General features: G+C 42.2%; 4 protein-coding genes across 5 annotated transcripts; 1 reads left to right on the top strand and 3 right to left on the bottom strand.

The window, feature by feature from the left end:
- Positions 1-4,742, bottom strand: LOC143332977 (deoxycytidine kinase 2-like). The gene is made up of 8 exons (XM_076750871.1): positions 2,997-4,742; positions 2,185-2,303; positions 1,857-1,940; positions 1,642-1,751; positions 1,141-1,288; positions 921-1,036; positions 558-657; positions 1-457 (listed from the first exon to the last, which is right to left on the bottom strand). Exons 1-8 carry the CDS (start codon positions 3,088-3,090, stop codon positions 431-433), a joined length of 798 nt encoding a protein of 265 aa, XP_076606986.1. The 5' UTR covers positions 3,091-4,742; the 3' UTR covers positions 1-430.
- pfdn1 (prefoldin subunit 1) lies at positions 4,278-5,736 on the top strand. Of its 2 annotated transcripts, none has more exons than XM_076750873.1 (4): positions 4,278-4,364; positions 5,030-5,196; positions 5,377-5,461; positions 5,573-5,736. In XM_076750873.1, exons 1-4 carry the CDS (start codon positions 4,326-4,328, stop codon positions 5,651-5,653), a joined length of 372 nt encoding a protein of 123 aa, XP_076606988.1. In that variant the 5' UTR covers positions 4,278-4,325; the 3' UTR covers positions 5,654-5,736. The 2 variants fall into 2 exon arrangements, with proteins under 2 accessions (XP_076606988.1, XP_076606987.1); XM_076750872.1 differs by having other exon boundaries at positions 5,570-5,736.
- Positions 5,737-6,456: 720 nt separating this feature from the next.
- Positions 6,457-10,655, bottom strand: ttc1 (tetratricopeptide repeat domain 1). The gene is made up of 8 exons (XM_076750869.1): positions 10,592-10,655; positions 9,132-9,713; positions 8,471-8,531; positions 8,265-8,377; positions 7,747-7,783; positions 7,512-7,660; positions 6,987-7,041; positions 6,457-6,685 (listed from the first exon to the last, which is right to left on the bottom strand). Exons 2-8 carry the CDS (start codon positions 9,702-9,704, stop codon positions 6,549-6,551), a joined length of 1,125 nt encoding a protein of 374 aa, XP_076606984.1. The 5' UTR covers positions 9,705-9,713; positions 10,592-10,655; the 3' UTR covers positions 6,457-6,548.
- Positions 10,656-11,174: 519 nt separating this feature from the next.
- tmprss15 (transmembrane serine protease 15) lies at positions 11,175-22,642 on the bottom strand. Its single transcript, XM_076751009.1, has 30 exons — positions 22,581-22,642; positions 22,165-22,284; positions 21,954-22,078; positions 21,375-21,442; positions 21,077-21,219; positions 20,851-20,901; positions 20,702-20,752; positions 20,553-20,603; positions 19,985-20,113; positions 19,694-19,811; positions 19,448-19,557; positions 19,160-19,300; positions 18,892-19,044; positions 18,531-18,636; positions 17,742-17,898; positions 17,511-17,652; positions 16,788-16,877; positions 16,315-16,440; positions 16,056-16,199; positions 15,801-15,911; positions 15,570-15,693; positions 15,342-15,437; positions 15,038-15,087; positions 14,866-14,937; positions 14,620-14,764; positions 13,245-13,423; positions 12,408-12,503; positions 11,797-11,936; positions 11,437-11,491; positions 11,175-11,302 (listed from the first exon to the last, which is right to left on the bottom strand). Exons 2-30 carry the CDS (start codon positions 22,274-22,276, stop codon positions 11,175-11,177), a joined length of 3,213 nt encoding a protein of 1,070 aa, XP_076607124.1. The 5' UTR covers positions 22,277-22,284; positions 22,581-22,642.
- Between the last annotated feature and the right edge of the window lie 425 nt (positions 22,643-23,067).

Raw genomic sequence — 23,067 nt, 5'->3', positions numbered from 1 at the left:
TTTTCAACGTAATCAGTCCGTATTTCTTTATTCAAACAGATTTACAGTGAAAACGATCAAATTCTGTTTGTCCATGAAGGCACCATGGTGTGTTCACTGACACTGTAAGGACAAACGAGGACTGGGATTTTACCGCTGAGGAGATAATTCAGACTGAGGCATAAATATCAAAGTAATTCAAGTAAATACATAATGTTTCTATGTGCACCTCACGCACATTCACATTCACACACACTCACTCACACACACACACACACACACAGAATAAAATAAAGAATAAAAATATACATGAAGTGAAGAAAAAGATTAAAAGCCAAAAAAACGAGTCAAAAATTTAAAATCCAACAAGAGAAACATTTACAAGGCGTAACTGGGTCGTCCAATCAGATGATCCCACAGCTATCATGAGCTGTGATTGGTGGGTCAAGTTCTACAGTGTGGTGACAAACTCTCTGACCTGCAGGGGAAAACAGACTCCAGATCAGAATGAAGCCCCTCAGAGCAGAAGCGAACCATAAGAGGAGAACAATGTAGACACAAGGTAAATGAAAGGGAACCTTGTCGATGATGACTTCCTGCTTGATGCGATCATTCTTGAAGTCATCGTCCACGTCCAGAACGAGAACAGGAAGCTCATTCAGGTAGTCAAAGTCCAACCTGGACACACACACATGGCAGGTTTCCATCACTTTTGAGGACATTACATAGACTTACATTCATTTCCTGACACTAACCCTCTAACGCTTGACATAAAACTGAACCCAACCTTAACCTAACCTTAAAGTAACCAAGAATTTAATGAGTTCCATTGTGGTGGGCTGCATTATGTCCCTATAAGGAGGTGAGTCCCCACAACATCATGCTCAGTAAGATAAGATAAGATAAGATAAGATAAGAGGCATGCTCAGTAGCCACGTCACCTGAGGTTCCTGTGGAGGAGCCAGGCTTCATGTTTGAAGTGAAGCTGTTCCAGATACTCCAGAGGAATCCCCTGCTCCTCCTCTCTGCCCCGGTGGAGCAGACGCTGCATGCAGCGCTGAAACGTACAGAGAAATACTGTGAGCCTGAAAGCAGCGCTGAATTATTCAGACAATACACAATGTCTCACTCTGCTAGTAGTAGTAGTAGTAGTAGTAGTACCTTTGGGTCAGCTCTCAGGTAGATGATGGCATCGAGGGCGATGTCAGATTCAAACTGCGTCAGTAACCAGGTGTGCCAGTCTTGATAAACACTCCACTCTGTTTCTGTCAGGTTCCCGCTCTCAAACAGGTTGGATGCAAACACATACCTGTACACACAGTACACAGGGTGACTGAAGTACCTTCACCCTGTCTCTATCTCAGGGGTGGGGGTGGGTGTGCGTGCCCGTATGTCTATTTTTGTGAATTCTGTCTGAAAAAGGGAAAAGCATCACGACGATTTGAATATTATTTCAATATAAGCGTCTTTTACGAGATGGACACACCTGCATCCTCCATCGTCTCCACGTGTCGTCCAATTATTCGACCTACATCTCACTTTCAGTCAAAGTGACGTTGCTGCTTTTTCCTCCCACAATCAAATATTCATTTTCACAACCGCATGTACGGATTATTCTATAGTTTGAATAAAAATTTTGCCTTCTCGGGCGTTTGCAGTTACCTGTCTGAGTAGACGGAGCGTTCGTAGAACTGAACGGGGTTTTCAGCCTGCTGAAGTTTGACAGATGGAGGCTGAAGCTGAGAACGAACTCTGCTGAGACACGCGTAACTCTGAAAGACAGACAGGCAGACGGACAGCTAAGTGGTTAGTCTGAATGAAACAGCCCCACCTGCGCTCATCATCACCACTCAATGGGCGGAGTCAAATGGAGTTACCTGGAAGGTGTAGGACCAGCGGCTCGGCTTATCATATAACATCTGCAGTAGGTTTCCTCCACTCTTCTGAGAGGAACTCAGCTCCTGCGGACAGGTGAACAGACAGGTACAGGTGACATCTTGCTGTGTGCGTGAATGGGCGGCTATATAAATGCAGCCTCTACACTGTAGTATAAGTACACCTATGAGACCTCTGTAGTATTCTACGGTGTAGCCCCTTAATGCAGAAGTCTAAGTGCAGCTTTTATTCTGAAAGGACAGGAACTCTGCTGTCACAGTGCCGTGAAGTCACTGTGCGTGGTGTTGTGTTCAGGTGCTGTATGTTCACCTGGTAAATGTCTTCATTGTTACCCTGGATGTTGCACCATTTCCCGATGGGTTCAGGAATCACCTCCCAGTTCTGCGACTCCCCCTGAAGGAGGCGCACGAAGGTGGACTTTCCTGCAGCTGAGAGACGAACACACGACTTCATACTTCTACTCCACTCGGAATATTCTACATTTACTGCACTGAAAACATAAACACGGTCATGTAACAAAACATGAAATACTGCGACTGATTCAACTAAAACAAAGTACTTGTAAAAAAGATACTACATTTAAATGCTTCTGGCACATTATTCAATAATAATGACTAAACATGTTAATGCTACATGCAGTAGTATAACACCGTCACATTCTACTGTATAATGAATACTTTTACTTCTGATGCTTTAAGTATATTTAACTGCTAATACATCTGTAGGGTGTTACTTAAGACACCCTTAACGGGCTTTGGTACATCGAGGTATTACTACATACTGCATCTGAGTACTTAATCCACCAATGCAGAAATAATACTGAAGTGAAATCTTATGGCTAATCAATAATCTTTGTCTTTCACAAAGATGTGGTAATTAACACATTTTGGGGTTGTCTCTGTTAAAGTGACCCCTTTAATTTGGCGCCAATCAGTTCCGTGAGGTCTGACGGACTTCAGTTTAAAAATACAATCCTCCACTTTCCTCTCGCCATCAGTGCGTCGGTGTTCACCGTCAGAACCGACAGTTTCACTCTTTTAAACCCGTTTATCAAACATTATCGATTACACAGATGCTACTAAACTCCGCGCTGATCAGTCCGCGCCGTCTTCACAACTCACCGATGTTTCCCTCGATGGAGATCTTCTTGCAGAAGCTGCCGTTCAGCCGCGGACTGGAGGGAAGACGGTACGGCCTCTTCGGTGGTGTCGCCATTTCTAAAAGTGTCTCCTCGCTCTTTCTTTATCCTGACAGGTTATTTCTTTATTTGTTTGTTTGGTCTCCGCGCTGACCGCAAACAGCTCCTTCAATTAAACCCCCCGCGCGCGAATCGAGATACGCCTCCGGGGGCGGGACTAAACGACAACAGAGATAGTTTATCAAAACACAGCTAGGAGGATGGCTCACTCTGCTCCTGTTTCCAGAGCTAAAATAAAGAGGTCTCACTCTGCTGCCATTTCCAACAATCTATCTGAAATCGGTCAAGTCTGATGGATAGGAGACAAGATGGAGAAGGAAAGGGGAGAGAGAACACAAGGTTCCTTCTGGAAGAAACTGAATCGCAGCCGAAAAAACAACAGAATTTGTCCAAACTTAAGTACGATGAACAACACTGATGCAGATTTGGCAGCACAGAATTGGATCTCAGACCTGACGCACTGCGTCCATTCACACACCTGGACACCGTAAACTGCCCTGTTTTGTGCGTACACTTTGAGTGAGTTTAAAGTTTAAAATCTTCTGAAACTCGTGAACAGTTTTGCAGTGAGTGTCTGCTAATTCACAAGCCGACAAACTGCGAGAGCGCAGTCCGTCGAAGGTAAGCTGGCACTCAACTTTCTGACTTCTAAACTAAACAGAAAACTTTGAAAAACTCACTCACTCTCTCTCTCTCTCTCTCTCTCTCTCTCTCTCTCTCACACACACACACACACACACACACACACACACACACACACACACACACACTGTGGAATTTGAGGAATTTACATTCTAAAATTATGTGAGATTTTTTCCCCCTCTGTTTTGTATTTCTTTACTTTTCATTGACAGAATCATATAATTATCACTTTATTTATCACTTTATTTACCTAATGATTTGAAGTAGTCCAGATTGATAGATAGATACTTTATTGATCCCCAAGGGAAATTCACACTGTCCTGGAACAGTATTTCATACTGCACACAAGGACAGTGGACGGTATTCACCTTATGAATAACGGTTATAACACAACAATAAACAAAAAGAAGTGAGAGAAAATTGTAATCTACCTTTCTAATTTATCTAATCTAACTTTCCATCACTCCACGTACCAATTTAACGCATTCAAAGGAGTTCTGGCCGTGGAGGTGCAGTAAGACGCCTTTCATTCAATATTCACTGTCAGAAGAAGAAGAACACCATCGCGCCTGCGCAGTGTGTATGCGTTTGTGTAGTGCATGCATTGTTAATGAAGATGGCTGCGCCCATAGACCTGGAGCTGAAGAAGGTAAGTGTGTGTGTGTGTTACCTTATCTCACCTGTCTATCACGTGCTTTCTGTGTTTAACGAAGGGCCGTGGTAGTATAATAAAAGCTGTTAAATCCTCGGCCGGTTAGCAGCAGCGTTAGCACCACTATGCTAACACCCGAGCTAACGGTTAGCATGATTAGCTAATAGTGCATACACGCACGGCTCAACTGCGGCTGCGTCAAAAATGCAAACATACATCTACAAATTTAACGGAAGAGAAGAACCAAAAACCGCCAGGTATAACATAAACATGGACTGTCTGTAGGTTACACGGGTATTCTGTCAAGTGACTGACTCACCTGAGGACTCTGACTTATTAAACATGCGGCAGCGGCTGTCATGAAATCAGAGTCCTGTGATGATGATGATGATGATACCTAGAGACAAAATTAATGTCCTCTTTTGGCATAGGTGAGGTAGATGACATCAGAATCGTGACAGTTGATTCGTTGAACTATTCAGTGTCTGAGGTCGAGATTGTTCTGCGACATGAAACTTTTTCTCCAAACGATGAATTCACCTTTTTCACTTCAAAGTAAAATGAGTTTATATTTCTTATCTTGTTACAAACTTGAGGCGCAGAAGAAATTTTAGTGAAGAACAAACCACGTGATCTGTTCAGGCGTGATCTCTCTGCTGTAGGCCTTCTCAGAGCTGCAGGTGAAGATGATCGACACTCAGCAGAAGGTGAAGTTGGCCGACCTGCAGATCGATCAGCTGACCCGGATTCAGAAACACGCTAAACTAACTCACGACGAGATCACCAAGCTGCCCGACAACACACGACTGTACGAGGGAGTCGGACGCATGTGAGTCAGCCAGGATCTTTGTTCAGCTGGACAGGTTATGACAGTAAACATGACAAATGACGTGAATATTTAGTTGATGATGGACAGAAACGGGAAGTGAACTGTTTGTTTCTAATAAATAAAATCAACAGACAGGTGTGTGGGCATCACTCAGGTGTCCTGTCCTGCTGTGTGTTTCAGGTTCATTCTTCAGTCCAAGGAAGAAATCAACAATCAGCTGATGGACAGACAGAAAACAGCTGATGAGAAAATTAAAGAACTCGAGGTACAAATACACACTGAAATACACAATAAATTACACTTGAGACTTGTTTCACTTGCGGCGTGTGTTCAGGTGTGTCGGGGGTCTGACTGTGTGTTGTGTGATTTCCAGCAGAAGAAGGTGTACCTGGAACGCAGCGTGAAAGAAGCAGAAGACAACATCAGAGAGATGTTGCTGTCCAGGAGAGCTCAGTGATCAATCATCTAGAATCAATAACAGACACTTTTCATGTCAGTCCCTGCATTTGTTCGTTGTTCATATTAAAATGTTGAACCTTCGGTCTGTTTCCTGTGTTTGACTTCAGAGTCAGAACGTAGAAAAATAAAGTTTATATATTCAATATTCATTTCAAAGTTTCAGTTTCAGTGAAAACTGAGTTTCAGGTCAGGTGAGTTACACCAAGTATTTCTAAAATAGAAATAAATATTAATACAATCATGTAAGTTTAATCGTTGATCATCACATTATTTTGTGGAAACAGGTTTATTTGGATATTTTTACTGTTGAATTAAACTGATGCTTGTGTTCTTCAGACGGAGGTGATGTTTAGTTATAATAACACTTGAAAGTTACAATTTATCATTAACAAGTCAAAATTTATAATTATTTATTTGCAAATACAAAGAACAAACATCGAGATTCAGCAGAATATTTCTGAATATCCTGTTTTCCAGTCAGACAAAAGTCTGTTTGCTGCCACCTGCTAGTCATGTACTTCCTGTCTGACTGATCATTTATTGGGAGTTAATCAAATGTTATTCTGAGCTGCAGCGAACATCATCATCATCACTGTCAGGATTCAAATAAACTTCCAAAAAACAGTTGTCACATGTTACACCTCAAGGTTTGAACACAAACTGATTCTGCTGATCAATACAAATAAACACTTTATTTCCAGTGATATGACTGGTCATCTGAAGTCAACCTGCAGCACTGGTGGACACCAGAAAAACAGAGTTCACCCTCCAAAAGCTTCACAAAAACAACACAACCAGGAAATGAATCAGGCAGCATTTATTTTCCTCTGAACACGCGTGTTTGTCTACATGTTACTGTTGTGGGTGTGATGTCATCAACGCCTGGCCTGATGTCATCTGTTGTTGTTGTTTGGGCTCTGGACGAAGTTGATGGAGTAGGAGCCGGTGTTTGCGTCCTGGTTAACCTGGAAGTTGTTGGTCGAGAGTCCGAAAGGTCTCAGGACCAAGTTCCCCAGGTCCTTCAGTTTACCTGGAGCAAGGGTCAAAGTTTGCTGGTCAGAGGTCACAGGTCACATAGAGAAGTGTTTCAAATCATCAGATTAAAAATAACATGAAATAAAATCAGATTGACTTTAATCTGAAATGATGTCTGATAACTGTAATTTTATTGTGAAAGTACTGAAACAAGTCGCACCTGACTCTCCTCTATCAATTTCTGAGACTTGTTATACTTACTGAATATTGATCAATTACTGATTAGGTCATGAGCTGAAGCAATGGTAAACAGTGTACTGTTCCTTTAAGATGGTGTGTTCACGTGCAGTACGTACTTATCATCTCCTCCTTCAACTTCTCATTTCTCTCCTGAATCTGTTGAGGTAATCTCTGAGAGACAGACAGGTAGAGACAGACAGACAGGTGGAGACAGACGGACAGGTACACAGAAGACAGAAGCTGTGAACAGCAACATGAAAGAGGTCGGTCTTCTCATTGAATTTCTGCGCAGCTGCAGATAAACACGAGGCTTCACTCGTATATTAATGTTACACTCTTTAGATTTCACCTTCTGCCCGTGCAGCCCTGTAAAGTCCAAAAGTCAGATTTTTCTAGAAAAGAAACAAATCAGTTGCCTATTTTTAAAGACCTGTCTTATTTCCTTTTGTATATTCAGAGACAACGTGCACCTCAGGAAGTGGAAGTCACACTGAATGAGATCAATATGTGTTTGTACAGGAGGCCATTACTGAGGCCAACTGAACAATCTGTCCCTGAAGTCTTCTCAAATACTTTAATACTCTAGGACACACTAACAGGCCTGTCGGGCTTGGGTCTGTCCCCGCGGTCAGTGAACTCACCATGCAGGCCTGTCTTGCGATGGTCTGGTTTGGGTCTCGATCCAGAACCTTCTTGTAGTCCTCCAGAGCTTCATCCAGCTTCTCCGTCTGCTCGTAAAGCTCCGCCCTCCTCAGCAACGCCCGCACATAGTCTGGATTCAACTCTATCGCTATGGCAACCACACAACCAATCAATATACACAGCACTCAGTGACACTCCACTGCCGTACAGGTAAGCAATGATGTCATCACTCACCTCGAGTACAATCTGAGATTGCCTTTTCCTTCAGATCCTGATAGAGACAGACACAGTGTTACTGTTGGCATGTTGTTAGCTTCAGCATTTGCATGTTGTTGGGATGAGCTTATCCTGTTAGTGTTAGCATGTGTTAGCATGTTTTCACACTAGTATTAGCCTTTTCTTAGCCTTGTGTTAGTATGTTCTTACCATGTTGCTAGCATTAGTGTTAGTTTGATCTTAGCCACAGTGTTCCCATGTTGGCTGGGATAGGGTTAGCATATTGTTAGCCTCACTGTTAGCAAGTTGTTAGAGTCAGTGTTAGTCTGTTAATTTCCCCAGTGTGGGATCAGTAAAGTTATATATCTTTTTTTTTTGCCATAGGGTAGACATAGTGTTAGCCTAAACATTAGCATGTTGTTGGCTTCACTACTGGCATGTTATTCGGGTCAGTTTTAGTGTTTTCCTAACATCATTGTAAGTGTTTTTAGCCATGGGGTTAGCATGTTGTTAGCATGCTGCTAGCTGTTTGTTACCAGATGCAGTCTTGCAGCAGCTCTGTTGGAGAACAGCACGGCTCTCTCTCTGCTGAAACACACTGGACATAAAACCAACGCCTCCTTGTAGCTCCGCTCCGCCTCCAACCAGTCTGCAGGAAGACATGTTAATACTGGTTTATACTGGTGGTACTGGTTTGCAAGGGATTATATACTAGACATAGTGTGATGATGATGTCACTTACCTCCAGCTTTAAAGTGGCTGTTGCCTTTTTCCTTCAGAGTTAAACTTTGCTGCCGACGAGTCTGAAAGAGAAGAAGATAAACTGCAGGTTTTAATGTCTGTGACCACACACACACAAACACACACACACACACACACACACACACACACACACACACACACACACACAGTTGTTCTGGTACATATTTTATAGCTCTGGCTCTCTCTCTCTCTTTAAGAACTGATGTTAATATTTGTTTATTATAGTTAGTTATAGTTATATTCTACATATTTTACATATGTAGTTATATTTTAGATACTTATATTCTCAGAATTGCAGCTGTTCTATGTTTATATACTTAGTTGTATTTTGAAGAACTCTTTTCTCTTTGTTTTATTCTGCGTTTATGTGTGTTGTTTAACCCGCTGCTGCAACAAAAGTTTCCCAAATTGGGATCAATAAAGTTCAGTCTAAGTATTTTAAATTTTAAAGTCATTTTAAACTCATTGAGGTCGCCCTCTGTCATTTTCCAGTTTCAATAAAGTTTTAAAGTTGCCTGCGAGCACGACGACACTGCAAGACTTCTGATTTGTAAAGATGCTGCTTTGCATGCAGGGAAACGCTGGGACACATTTCACCACCACAGTACAGATAAACACAGGTGAACAGTTGGAGGTCTCACCTCTTTCTCCTCTTCTGTCAGCTCCTTTTCCACCTCCTTCAGGTAGTCATCATCAAACTCGACCTCTGGGCTGTTCTCCTCTTTAAACTCCAAATCTGAATCCTCCTGCAGCCCGTCGCCCAGCACCTCCTCCTGTAGCCTGTCCTCCGGCACCTCCTCCGGCACCTCCTCCTGCAGCCTATCGCCCAGCACCTCCTCCTGTAGCCTGTCCTCCGGCACCTCCTCCTGCAGCCTATTGCCCAGCACCTCCTCCTGCAGCCTGTCGCTCAGCACCTCCTCCTGTAGCCTGACCTCCGGCACCTTCTCCTGCACCCTGTCACCCAGCACCTCCTCCTGCAGCCTGCAGTGCTGCACCTCTTCCTGTCCTTTTCCCTCCCTATCTGTGACGTCTCCTCTTTCAGTCAGTCTGTCAGCTTTAAAGTGAAAGTCCTCCGAACCGCCTTGGGCCACTTCGTCCTCCCTCACCTCCCTTTGGTCTGGAGGTTCCAGAGTCTCCTGGCAGTCGTAGAAGTCCTCCTCCTCCTCCTCCTTCTTCTCATGCTGTCTGGGTTTACCAGGGGCTCGGCTGCTCATATTTAAGCTCTGCAACACAAAATCAAGTTAAAGATCCACAAGTCAATAATGCTGATGAGCATCAGCTGGTTCCTCTTACTGTTACAGTACGAGTACTACTACCAGATTAGTACTGGGTATTGTGTAAATATACTGAGTTACTTTCCACCACTGGTTATACTAAATTTTGACACAAAGATTTCCATTTTTATTGTAAATGTATAAAGATTTCAAAAATCAGTCTCTTGATTACTAATGATCATAACTGTGAACACTGGAGGAGAACAGCAGCACCTCCTCAGAGCTCACATTTGAGGAGTCTGTAACTGTTTCTGTCGACATACTAGTTCACAAATAGGTCTGAGTGTTGTTGTTAGCATGTTAGCAGTCATGACTGAGGGGAAAATGAGCCCACGCCTCCTCAAACACACACACAGGCTGGATGGAGCCATAGAGGAAATAAGATGAAGATTACCTGGTATTCATTTTATGTAAAACAAGATGCTGAACTTTTAATGACTACTTTTACTGAAGTTCCTATTAGTATTAAATAATCAATAGCTGTTTGGTTTCACCTCCTCTGTATCAGTTCTAGAATGTTCCATCTGTGGTGTTAAATCACCAGATTCCTAATGGGAGTTCTGAATTGACGGTTTGATAGAGACCGTGAGAAAACCGCCACAAAGCAACAAGACGTTTGATTCATATCTCTAGAATCCTGGAAGCCAATAATCAGCTAACTGCGAACACACAGCTAACTGCTAACGGCTAAGCTAACAGTCACCTCCGGACTGCCATCATGTTGTCAACCGTCCGACACGTCACAAATCAGCGTCATGTCATCAGTCTGGTGTTTACTGAAGATTAAAACACTAAACAAATTAAAAACAGCAGATTTATAGTCGTACCTGGTGACACCGTTTAGCCAGCCGAGGAGTCACTCTGATATCACTTCCGGGACACTGACCCTCTTCTTCTTCTTCTTCTGTAACTTCAGTCTGTTACAGTTAATCTTCACCCCCTGCTGGAGCAAATCTGATGTGACCGCAGTCGCTTTAGAAAACCTCAACATCCATCTCTGTCTGTCTGTCTGTCTGTCTGTCTGTCTGTCTGTCTGACTGTCCGTCCGTTCGTCCGTCCGTCCGTCTGTCTGACTGTCTGTCTTTTAAATAATTTCTCATCAAATACTTGTTTTTTTTAATGATGTCATATTTACAGCTCATGAAATAAAATCTTATTTTAAAGACCAAGTTAATTACCATGAGTACCATTAGTATCATTAGTCAGAGTTTGTTTGAGAACCAGGTTTATTAAAAATTCATGATTGAATAACAATCAGATAAAAACTTCAGGCTATTGTTTATTAGGAATTTAACAGAAAAATCAGTGAAAAACAGGCATCAACAACAGACCAAGGAAGCTGTGGAACTTCATCTTCATCACTTCAATTAATTTACTTATTTATTTACTTTATACATAATAGTCATAAACTCAGGAGAAGGAGAAAGAGGAAGATGAGGAGCGTCTGGTCTGGGCGATCCAGGATGTGAAGGCAGAAACTCGAGCGTAGGCTCCGGGTCTGTGAGGACGCCCACAGCCAACCCCAAACGATGCCACACCTGTCAGGAACCAATCAGAATAAAGTGTTCCCTCACACCTCATCTGCATCATACTGTGTCATACTGTGTGTGTGTGTGTGTGTGTGTGTGTGTGTGTGTGTATGTGAGAGAGAGAGAGAGAGGGAGAGACTGACCAATCACAGTCCAGTGGCCATCGTCCAGACACATCAGTGGACCTCCAGAGTCGCCCTGAAAACAGGTTTGAAACAACATTTCTTGTTTGTGTCGTAGACTATGCTACATAGAAATCAGCTGTGAGTGAATAAACATTGTGGTGTGACTGCCGATGACATCAGCACCACCTCACACACAGTCTGGTGTCATCAGGTGTGTTGATGTTACTCAGGTGTTCACGATCACCTCTTCTCTGACTGTCAGGAATAAATGTGTTCAGGCTGTCTGGGGTCATTTAAAGAGCTGCTTCATATTACAGTCTGATGGTGGGGAGACTGTAGAATCCAGGTGAATCCAGGTGAGTCCAGGTGAGTCGTTACCTGACAGGTGTCGATCCCTCCCTCGGGGTATCCGGCACACAGCATGCTGGAGGTGATGGTGTATTCAGGTAACCGCATCTGACACTGATCCTGAGCAACCAGAGGAACCTCAGCCTCCTGCAGAATGTTAGGGCGCGAACCTTAGAGAGAGAGGTGGAGCGTTGATGTCATTTATATCCAAAATCTCACTCGTCCTCCTCAGTCACAACTCAGATCTGAAAGAGCAGCTAATAGAAGCTGCTAACAGGAGATGCTAACAGGAACTGCTAACAGGGGCAGCTAATAAGAGCTGCTAACAGGAGCAGCTAACAGAAGCTGCTAACAGGAGCAGCAATTAAGAGCTGCTAAAACTTTTTTAACCCTAACCCTAATCTACATTTCAACGTATCTTTAAAAAAAAAAAAAATCCTCATACATGTTTTGTACTGTACAGTACAACTCAAAGATAGGTGAAGTTCTGAGAAGCCCAACTACATCATACTATAGTATTAGTGATTACAGTAATTAATTATAATAAAACATGAGATAAAATAAAATTGGAGCAAAAAAGCCAAAGGTTGAAATGTTGATCCAACATGTGAAGTGAGTGTCTTTATGTATTTTGTTTTTACCGTTCTCAGCGTCTTTCCCCCATCCAGCAATGAAACATTTTCTTCCTGGTGTGAAATCCTGACCTTCAGGAGGTAAACACACCGGCTGGACGGACGCTGTAAAACACAACCACCACAAATTATTTCAGGAATGATTCAATCCACTTTGAAAAGTTCACTTATTACAACTATAAGCAATTTCTAAGCTGCTGCCCCTTTTTTTAAAATCTTGAAATAACCTGTGGTGTTAAAGATTTTGTGTTGAACACCAAAACTAATAATTTACAAAAAAAGAGAAAACTTTTTATTGTCTAAAAACATCTTTATTTTGTCCTTATTGCTCTGTGCAGTTGGAAACTCATTTGAAGCTTTTTATATTCATGAACTTTTCTTCCATCAGTCTGCTGCGACTCAAACTGTATGTAGACGACACAATTATCTATAGCTGTGCTGTTCTGTCCTCACTGCAGAGGAAAGAGCAAACTTCAGGCCTTACTTGAGGCCAAACATCTTATCTCCTTTCTCTCTTTCACGCACACGCACACGCACACGCACGCACACACACACACGCACACACACACACACACACACACACACACACACACACACACACACACACACTCTTGCATTGCTGGAATAGTGGTTATAATTTTGAAATGAAGTAGCCACTATAGTCACAATGATGATGAGTTATTTTTTTGTTTACTGTCATTTTGTTTTTCTCTGTTTCTGTGTATGTATGACCCACCAAGTCGCTCATGTCAGAGGCTCATCCTGTAAAAAATGAATTTGTTCAAGAAATGACCCGATGACATGTTTTTAGTTTCTGTGTCATTAGTGACGGATGATGTTACTGACGGGTGATGTTGACTGGCTGCTGTAGATGCATCAAGGCGATGTCAGCTTGTTTAGTTTGTCTGTTGTAATGTTTGTTGATGATGATGCGATCAATTTGGCTGGTCTGTACGTCCGAAGAGTAGGAATCACTTTGAGAGTGAAGACCAGAAACAGCTGACCAGTACTGCATATTGTTTTTCCTGTGGAACAAAAAAAAAAAAGCCTTCAACAAAGTTGTCTTCATAGATCACACATGGTGAAAGATTTGAACATTTTACAAATTAATGAACTGATCTGATCTGTACAAATGAGCTGCACTGATACACTGACCACAACTGAAACATAAGGAAGTATTGACCTTGTGATTGTTTATAATGTTTCGAAACTTGATTGATTCTATTATATTTTTATGATGTATATACAGCGCCAGTCAAGTTTGGGCAGGCCTTTTCATCCTTATTTTTATTATTTTCTTTCTTAATACTGAAGATGTGGAAGCTCTGAGAGGGACAGGAAAAGACTAAACAAACTGGTCAGGAGAGCTGGCTCTGTCCTGGACTGCCCTCTGGACACCATCAAGGATGTGGGTGAGAGGAGGATATTATCCAAACTGACTTCGCTCATGGACAACCCATCCCACCCCCTGCATGAGACGGTGGCGGCCCTAAGCAGCACCTTCAGCAGCAGACTGCTACAAGTATAAGTCCTTGATGCTCGCCTACGAAATTGCCACCAAAGCCACTCCGACCTACCTGAACTCCCTCATTCAGGTTTATGCTCCCTCCCGCTCACTACGCTTTGCCCAGGAACGGTGCTTGGTGTTGCCAGCTCAAAAAGGCCCTGAGTCTCAAGCTAGACTCTTTTCTTCTGCGGTTCCCCGGTGGTGGAACGAGTTAATAAACTCCGTTCGTTCTGCAGAGTCCCTCTTGATCTTTAGAGAAAGACTAAAGACCAAGCTCTTTGCTGAACACCTTCTTTCTTAAAAAACCCCCCCAAACCCTCTATTCACTCTGTGCATCACCTCGTAACACTGCCTCGAAGCACCTATGTTCAATTGGACCTGAAATTTGCGTTAGGGCATTTGCTCTTGTTGTTCTCTCCCGTCTAGAACCTTGTTTGCGATGTATGAAAATCTGATATGTACGTCACTTTGGATAAAAGCGTTTGCCAAATGACAAATTGTAATTGTAATGTGTTGTAAACCGTGCAAATAAAATAATGTGTGCCCATAAAACTGGTTGTTCTTTTGGAAAGTATTTTCTTTGTAGTTGATTTCATTGTGAGACATAATAAGTTATTGACAGGTGTATTAGGTGGGCAGGTGTCATATTTTCAAAGAGACAATTCTTTAAAAAAGCTATGAATAAAGTATTTGTGTCATCACTGACTATCTCACCCGTAGACGCAGTGTGCGGCAGTCAGCAGCCAATCTCTGCCAATCAGTGAGGCTCCACACTGATAAGTCCCCATCCAGTGCAGAGACACGATCCAGGGCCACGCCCCCTTCGCTGCGTCAGCCCCGCCCACCACTCTGGTCAGACCTGACAGATAACAACAAACACTAACTGCCGTCAGACAGGAAAAAAACAGGATCACATCACAGAGGTCAGATTGAAACTGAAAATAGTATTCACTCCTTCACCATGACCAGGTATCCTCACTGCTGATTGGTCCGTCTCCATTTTGTCATTAGGGACCAGTCGAACGCCACACGCTAAAACACACAGTAAAACATGGTTACTTCCACCTTCCATCTTTAAATTACATGAACAAATGAACTTGTTTTAACAGTCAGAGTTTAAGAGTGTCCTCACGTTGGTTGTCACAGTTCAGAGAAATCACTTTGTCACTGCTGCAGGTTTCACTGTAAAAACAAAGAAATAATTTTTACTCTTCATAATGTGGCTAAACTCAAATCTTCTGACTGGCTCTAGTCCTGCTTCAGTTTTTGCATCTGTGAGCGATGCCTCTTTGATAGAAACCATTTTTTACTGTCATAATAAAGATGCTTTTTGAACATCTAAAACTTACTTTCTACTTTTCTTTGTTTCTCTGTTCAGGTTCTACTTAACTTCTAGTTCTAGCTCTGGCTCTGGTCCAGATTCTGGTCTTCAGTACCTGACACTGGTTTCCAGTGTTCTGTTGCTGGTGACTCTTATGTTTGCAAATGATGAATTTTGTGGCAGAGCTGGCAGCTGTGTGGCTTCTCCATACCTGAAGAGAGGAATAAAAACCAGATCTGAGTCTGCATCTGAAACTGACATCTTTATATTTCTGCACCGCTGTTCAGAAGTAACACCCGTATCCTCGGGTACTGACAGGTGAAGACAGACAGGTGAGAGTTACCTGTATCCCAGGTACTGACAGGTGAAGACAGACAGGTGAGGTGTCCAGGTGTCAGCACACACGCTGTGCAGAGAGGAATCAATTTGGAACTGGAGATGACTGGAACTGTTCACCGGCAACATAACTGAAACACACACACACACACACACACAAACACACAGAAGAATATCTGCAACATCAGCATCGATCGCATGTGTTGATTGTCAGAGGAGCTGCACCTGATCCACTCACCACAGTCGGCTTCGTCAGAGGCATCAGGACAGTCGACCGTGGCATCACACTGCTTGTTACCTTGGATACAACTTCCTGTCTGACATTGGAACTCACCAACAGCACACGGAGCTATTCACAAACAACATGACCAGGCAGTGCAATAAATAATCAATAATTAAATACTAATAAACAAATAAAGTTTACTGTCTCTTGTCATCTTTTAAATAAAACTACAGTCTCCAGAGCTTCACTGACCCCTGACCCTGAGCTCACCTGGCGACCCCAGGTTGACCCCGGAGGTGAAGTTGGCTCTGAATCCTCGGCCATCATTTGCGCGGTTCATAAAGAAGAAGACTGTCATCTGATTGGTTGTTGAGAACAAATCTTGGGCGAGGCCATCGCTGCCAGTAAGGACAGCTGGAAACAATGTCAGTTAATATCTGAAGCAGAAAAAACTGGAATAGACTAATACATTCACACATATGTGGTGAGGATAAAGCCGAAAAGGATTCTGGGTAAAACACATCCTCACCCAGTAAGATGGAGTTTGGCCCCGTCCCATCCCGCACTTCTACAAAGTCTTCGTATGATTGAATGTCAAAGTTCAGGAAGTGGAGCTGGATGTTCTGACCCTCCTTGGTGTGGAGAGTCCACTGACCTGCAGCAGCAGAGGATCATGGGTAATTACAGTAACATCACACAGTTTACAGGTGAGGTTAAAAACATCAGGTAGACACTTCAGGTTAAATCAGGGACTGGATTTTTAACATGGCAGTCACATTTTTTGTTTGATTAATCAACTAATCAAAAGAAGAATCTTTAGATTAATTGATAAAAAAGTAATGATCAGGTGCAGCCATAGATTCGTTATACCCACAGTCATGTGGGAAGAGGGTTCGGGTTGACCCTCTCCTGCTAAGGAGTGTGAAGTGGTTGTCGAGGTCGGATACGGCGCCAGTAAGACAGGAGTAAAACATGAACTGAGCCTGGACACACAGTACTTACATGTGGCCTCACTCCCATAGGATTGTGGGTAATTTGGGGAGCTGAAGGTGGAGTTTGGCTCCCAGAGGTCAACGGGTCCTCCACAGTCAGCTGTACCAATCAGAGCGGAGAGGGTGGAGTCAGAGTGGCTCCACATCACAAGTGTATGAATATTGACATGAAGTTCGTCACGACATTTTTACAGAAAGAACTGAAAAGACGAGCCGTCGTGTGTGTGATACCAATAATTCACAATCATGATTAACAATAATTAAAACTCACAAGTTGAACAGTAAAATGGATCTGATTTAAAACAGATTTAACATACTTCTTATTTATAAAAGTATTAATATTGTCAGACATTAGCCAGTGTTTGCATTGGGATGAACACAAATAATAAAATGAACAATAAAGACAGAACAATTATCATCAATAATAGATCAATGGTTTTTCCTACTAAGACATAAGTACAATCATATTATATTAACCTGACTTGCTTGTGGTTTGAGAAGACTTTTCACCTCTCGTCCAAACAGCTTCTTCAGTTCTAACTGACTAGCGGGAGGTTCCAGGCATTTGTCCTCTTGCACCTCGAAACGTCTTCTAGAACCACAAGCAAGTCCAGTTGCTGGAGGCACTTAGAAGTACCATGACCTGATTAATAAGAATATTCACAGACAGTCCACCTGGTTTAGGGGGGTGGTCTGACTGTTAACTAGTTCGGTGTAGTGGTCTGAGCGTCACCTGGTATAGGGGGTACAGGTGTAGGGGGTGGAACATTAGTCGGTTCGGGGGGGGTGGGGCCACAGGCATCAGAGGTCAGTGTGATGTCATCCAGAGCAATGTCGTTCCACATCCCTCCATTCTTCAGAGCTTCAAACACCACCTGCAGAGGTCAAAGGTCACACATGTAACATGTTGCTGATCAGGATCAATAAACTTAAGTCTGTGTACTTCTTGTGTAAAGTCACTGACTGTGGTCTCTGTCGTCAGGTTCAGGGCCACCTGGCCGTAGTTCCAGTTGTCACCATAGTTGCCGTCTTTGCGGAACACCAGGGTCTCAGCAGGTGATGGAGTCGCTGTCTGCAGCAGGACATTGAGGCGGTGGACGTCCTCTCCAAACATGTGATACCTGCAGACGATTTCCTGTTTACTTATTTACTTATTCACAGGTTCATTTGTTAAGTTTGACTTTGCTGATGTTTATTTGTTTATCTGTTTACATGTTTCCTTTCATCAATTTATTTCCTAGTTTGTGTATTTGTTTACATTTTCATTGGCTTGTGTACATGTTTTTGATTTCTTCCATGTCTACTTCTTGATCCTCTGTCATACAGTGTTTTATTTTTATTTATCACCTGTATAAATGTTTGTTTATTTCTTCCATGTTTCCATTTTTCTTTTCTTTCTACTTATCTGTTGTAAAACATGTGCACATGTTTTCCTGTTCCTTGTTTATGTGCTCACTTGTTTATTTTTCTTGTATATTTGTTTTTGTTATGTTGTTCACATGTTCATTTCTTGTCATATAGTTGTTTATGATATCTATGTACTGTATAAATATAACAGGTTTAACTGTTTATCATATCTTACATGTTTTTGTTTATTTCCCTGCCGTTTACATGTTTCTGTGTTTACAGTCATTTACTTGTTTATCTTCCATTTGCATACATAGTTATGTGCTTTTTTCTGGTTGTTTACATGCTTCTTTCCCTATGTTCCAGTTGTCTACGTAAATATTTGTTTGTTTTTCTGGTTGTTTACCAGAAGCTGAGACACATGGGCCCTGTGGGTGGAGTCAGAGGGAGGCTGTGGATCCTGTAACTCCTCCGCCATTGCCCAGGACTCATCATTGTGACGATGTAGAAACCTGAGTCACACACAAATGGATCAATATATTACTACAAACAACAACAACAACAACAACAACAACAACAACAGAATAATAGTCAATATTGAAATCTCCTCAGTTCTTTTACCTGACTTATGCTTTAAGAAAGTTTCTTGATTTTACATATTGATCTTCATTACTTCCTCATTATGGTTCTGTGTGTTTCAGTGTTGGTTTGATGTTGTTTCTAATGTTTGTGCTGTTCTGGCTGCGTCATCATAACGTCAAACTCACCTGAGCTGTTGCCCAGCGTGTGATCAGCACTCGGGCCACTCAGCGGAGGAAACGTGGAGCCGCTGGTTCGAATCCAGTTTCCATCATCATCGTCCTGCAGCTGCCTCCAGAAACACATGCCCTGCTCAAAGGTACAGGTCAGCTTCTGCTCATCTGAACACACACACACACACACACACACACACACACACACACACACACACACAGAGGTCAGGTACAGTAACTGACCTTACAGTGTTATATAGGAGGAGGAGTACGGTAAAGGTACCTGACAGGTTGGAGATGTTGGTGGCGCTGTAGGTGGCATTGAACCCTGACAGATTGTTGACATCATTCAAAATAAACTCCACAGTTGATTGGTTGGTCAACAGCCATACAGTCCTAGGAAGGGCGGAGCCTGAGAAATCACCTGCACATCATATTTAAATGTCCATTGATGAATCGAGTCACAGGATCAGGATCGAGCGTGATCCATCTGAGATGTGTTACGACACTGAAACACTGAACTCATACTCTCGTGTAAAATGCTGAAGTCCTCCGTGTGTCTGAGGTTTACCTGTGAGGTGTTTTTCTGCTCCGACTCCATCATAAAATCTCAGTCTGTTGGAGTTTTCTTCCGTTTCAAACTGCTGAATGTTGATCTTAACAGAAAGTCCTTGATCGACCCTGAAGAAAACTTTGTTTTACTCTCACAGAAAAACTGTGACCAACAAAACTAAAACAACCTCCCCTTTTAGCCTTTTATTGTGAAAGTCTCTGTACTGTACTGTGTGTGTGTGTGTGTGTGTGTGTGTGTGTGTACCTGATGATCCAGCGGCAGATGTTGCTACCGCTGCTGCTGCTGTTCGTCTCTGAGGCGTCGTATGAACTGAACGATCCGCTCGGGCCTCTCAGCACAAACTGTCCGTCACAGACTGTTGCTATAGTGATCAGAGTGATGATGTCACAGGGAGGTTAACGTCAGCGATCATTAATGTGTTCGTCTTCAGTATGTACATGGACGTATTTCAGTGGCTTCTTCATAATCTCACAAACCTCGTGTTGAACCTATAAATGTTTCTCACATGAATCCTTTAATATGAACATCACTGACCACAGAGAGCGGCGTCTTCATCAGAGGCATCAGGACAGTCATCGACTCCATCACAGAACCGGCTGGTCAGAACGCACATCGATTTATCAGCACACAGCATCTCATACGGAAGACACGTTCCTGTGGACACTAAGAATGTTTTAACATGAGACATGGGACAAACACAAATTTAACATCTTTAGTAAACAGACTTCTTCTCAACTACAGTGAAACTTCTAGTTTTATCTGATGTCATCTGATGTAATTTCACTTTAGATCATCCGTCGTTCTTATTTTGAGCCCCCACAGCTTCCATAAAGTGGTCAATGTCTTCCTGAACTCTACACAAAAACAATTCAAAATCATATTGATCAATCGAACTATAAATAACAAAGAGGGACTGTCACAAAACAACTAACAATGGTAACATCCGTCTAAACAACTGATACATCGTTTTCATGAGTTTTTGAAAGGAAACCTACATTTGATTATTCTGAAATATATATATATATATACACACACACACACACACACACACACACACACACACATATACACTTATATATATCGTACATGTGACTTTTCTCACCTGTTGTAGGTGTGAAGGTCGTCAGTGCAGCCGTTGTTTCATATGGTTTCTCTACAGGAGAAGATTCCACAGTTACTTCCTGTAATTACTCGGATAAAGAGTTTCTGTTGTTTTCAGTTGTTTTCAGTTTGGTTGTAGAGTTTTCTCACCTGTTGTAGGTGTGATGGTCGTCGGTGCAGCCGTTGTTTCATATGGTTTCTCTACAGGAGAAGATTCCACAGTTACTTCCTGTAATTACTCGGATAAAGAGTTTCTGTTGTTTTCAGTTGTTTTCAGTTTGGTTGTACAGTTTTCTCACCTGTTGTAGGTGTGATGGTCGTCGGTGCAGCTGTTGTTTCATCTTGTTTCTCTACAGGAGAAGATTCCACAGTTTGGTTGTTTCATTCAGTTAGAAGCTGGTTAGTTTCTGAGTCTTTAAGAGAACTGGGCTGGATGAAATTTTTTCTCTTGAACATCTTGTTTGTGGTCTTGTTTCTAAAGCTAATTGTGACCTCACATTCTCCTCTGTGACCTTGCAGTGTCACCTGTGATCTGGATGCTGTTTGTGTCAATCTCCAATCCTGTGGCCACAACTTTCTGAAGCCCCGCCTTCAGCTGCTGCTGCGCCTCTTTCACATTCATCAGCTGATTGAACCAGAGGTCAAAATTCACCACCACACTACCCTGACTGAGGACACACACATCAATAAATATTCAGTAATCAGATAATCAGAATAAGTTTCTGGTCAATCAATCAATCAGTGTAAATCAGTCAGGAACAGTTGCTGCTGATTAGTAAATTACCCATTAATTAGTGATGATGTGACTGATCAAAAATCTGACCTGAAGTATAAAACCTGACAGGACTTGAAGAGATGCTGGAGCTCACTGTGACTGAATGCCTCAGATACCTGTCAACCAACCAGAGGTCAGACTGTGAACAGGTGACTTTACAGAGAAACATGACACCTGCAGACACACTGTGACATCATATCAACCTGATGAAACTGATCAGATCAGTGCTGATCAAACTTACTATGGATCAAACTTTCCAATGCTGTGAAGAAACCCAACTCTTTTTCATACTTAGTTTGTACTGACCCCCACAGACACTGTGGAGAGCACACGATGAGGGAACGTCACTGCCTGGTACGACTACAGCGCCCAGCAGATTGTGTACTTTACAGTCTCTATATTGTCCACACTTAATGTGAACTGTGAGTATGTGCTTAGACACACTTTTTCATTTATAGCTTCATGAAATATCAGAACAGTAACAAACTGCTGAACATTTTTAATGTTCATGTCAACATTGAAAAGTTTCCTGCCAAATCAAACAACACTCTGATACACTGATCAATACGTAGCCAATTCCCCTGCTATCTTTCACAATAAAAACTAGTAACTTGAGGTTAAAGCTACCAGATTTTGGACGTCGAAGGCCAGGGATTTAAACTCCAGACTGCTGGAATTCTTCAGCTCTTCAGAGAAAACAGCTCCCTCTGTGATCACCATCTGACCACTCAGCACCGCTGGGTCAGCAGCACCTATAGGCACACAAACAACAACAACAACATACTGATCAATAATATCTGCGGACACCTGATCAGTTTATGAAAACCCAACTCTTCACCTTCAGGCTTTAGGCTGATCCATGAAACTACGATCAGTGCGATACAACAAACCAGAAGAAGAGACGACACGACGCTGAGGAGGATCTCCAATGATGACAGAATGCGAGCCATACTGACAGCTGCAACACATTATCAATCAATACATCATTCAAAAACCAATCAATAAAACTGACAACCCGTCATACTGACAGCCACAACACATAAAAACCTCCTATTAACTTCAGATAAACTCTCTGTAATCAATAAAATTACTACAAACATTCAAAACTCAATTATTATTTGTCACTAACGATAATCGTACACCTGAATTTTGCCATCAGACAAAATCGAACCTTTATTTTCAAACATGAATTATCTTCAAGGTTGAAAGGTAAGTGATTCCATCTCCTGTCAGCAAAGATAAAAACAGACTCACCTGTTGGAGTTTACCTGCTGCAGACTTCAGATCAGCTATTCTGTCTTCTGTTTTTCTTCTTCATGTGTTTAGTTCACAAACTGGCTGTTTGTCCTCCTGGACTCGGACTATTATCTGTGATCAGCTTTTACGAGTGTAAAATGACATATGACTCATTACCAATACAACAGTTAATGATCAATAAAATTACTGATAATCATTCATTATATTTCTGCTACGGGAGCAAAAAGTCAGAGGCGATAAACTGCTGAACATTAATGATGTTATACTAGAAAGTTCAAGTATCTAACCTACTTCCTGAAGTGTTTCATGTTTATCTGAAACTAAAGTCCAGCTGCAGTATACCGATCAGGTAATCTACTTTAATATGGCCACACCTCCTTTGCACGTCCTGGACTCTGTCACACAATACTTATTCAAATTTATTTTTAACTTAGCTTCCAGAGCAGCTTTTATGTCCGAATTAAAGTTAAATAATTACTAATAA

The sequence above is a fragment of the Chaetodon auriga genome, chromosome 15 (genome assembly GCF_051107435.1).
Source record: "Chaetodon auriga isolate fChaAug3 chromosome 15, fChaAug3.hap1, whole genome shotgun sequence".
NCBI lineage: Eukaryota > Metazoa > Chordata > Actinopteri > Chaetodontiformes > Chaetodontidae > Chaetodon > Chaetodon auriga.
This window is presented reverse-complemented; position numbering and strand designations above follow the sequence as displayed.

Bases quoted from the DNA above. Each gene is read 5' to 3' on its own strand.
- LOC143332977 (XM_076750871.1), bottom strand. From the start codon at position 3,090: ATGGCGACACCACCGAAGAGGCCGTACCGTCTTCCCTCCAGTCCGCGG. The intron at 1,752-1,856 runs GTAACTCCATTT...TCTGTCTTTCAG, and splicing joins GCTGGTCCTACACCTTCCAG to AGTTACGCGTGTCTCAGCAG. The intron at 1,289-1,641 runs GTAACTGCAAAC...CTGTGTGTACAG, and splicing joins CGCTCCGTCTACTCAGACAG to GTATGTGTTTGCATCCAACC.
- pfdn1 (XM_076750872.1), top strand. From the start codon at position 4,326: ATGAAGATGGCTGCGCCCATAGACCTGGAGCTGAAGAAG. The intron at 4,365-5,029 runs GTAAGTGTGTGT...TCTCTGCTGTAG, and splicing joins TAGACCTGGAGCTGAAGAAG to GCCTTCTCAGAGCTGCAGGT. The intron at 5,197-5,376 runs GTGAGTCAGCCA...TGTGTGTTTCAG, and splicing joins TACGAGGGAGTCGGACGCAT to GTTCATTCTTCAGTCCAAGG.
- ttc1 (XM_076750869.1), bottom strand. From the start codon at position 9,704: ATGAGCAGCCGAGCCCCTGGTAAACCCAGACAGCATGAGAAGAAGGAG. The intron at 8,532-9,131 runs GTGAGACCTCCA...CTTCTCTTTCAG, and splicing joins TGACAGAAGAGGAGAAAGAG to ACTCGTCGGCAGCAAAGTTT. The intron at 7,784-8,264 runs GTAACAAACAGC...TGTCTCTATCAG, and splicing joins CTGCTGCAAGACTGCATCTG to GATCTGAAGGAAAAGGCAAT.
- tmprss15 (XM_076751009.1), bottom strand. From the start codon at position 22,276: ATGGCTCGCATTCTGTCATCATTGGAGATCCTCCTCAGCGTCGTGTCG. The intron at 21,220-21,374 runs GTCAGATTTTTG...GTGTGTCCTCAG, and splicing joins TGTCAGGTTTTATACTTCAG to TCAGGGTAGTGTGGTGGTGA. The intron at 15,694-15,800 runs GTGAGTGGATCA...TGTGTGTTTCAG, and splicing joins CTCTGACGAAGCCGACTGTG to TTATGTTGCCGGTGAACAGT.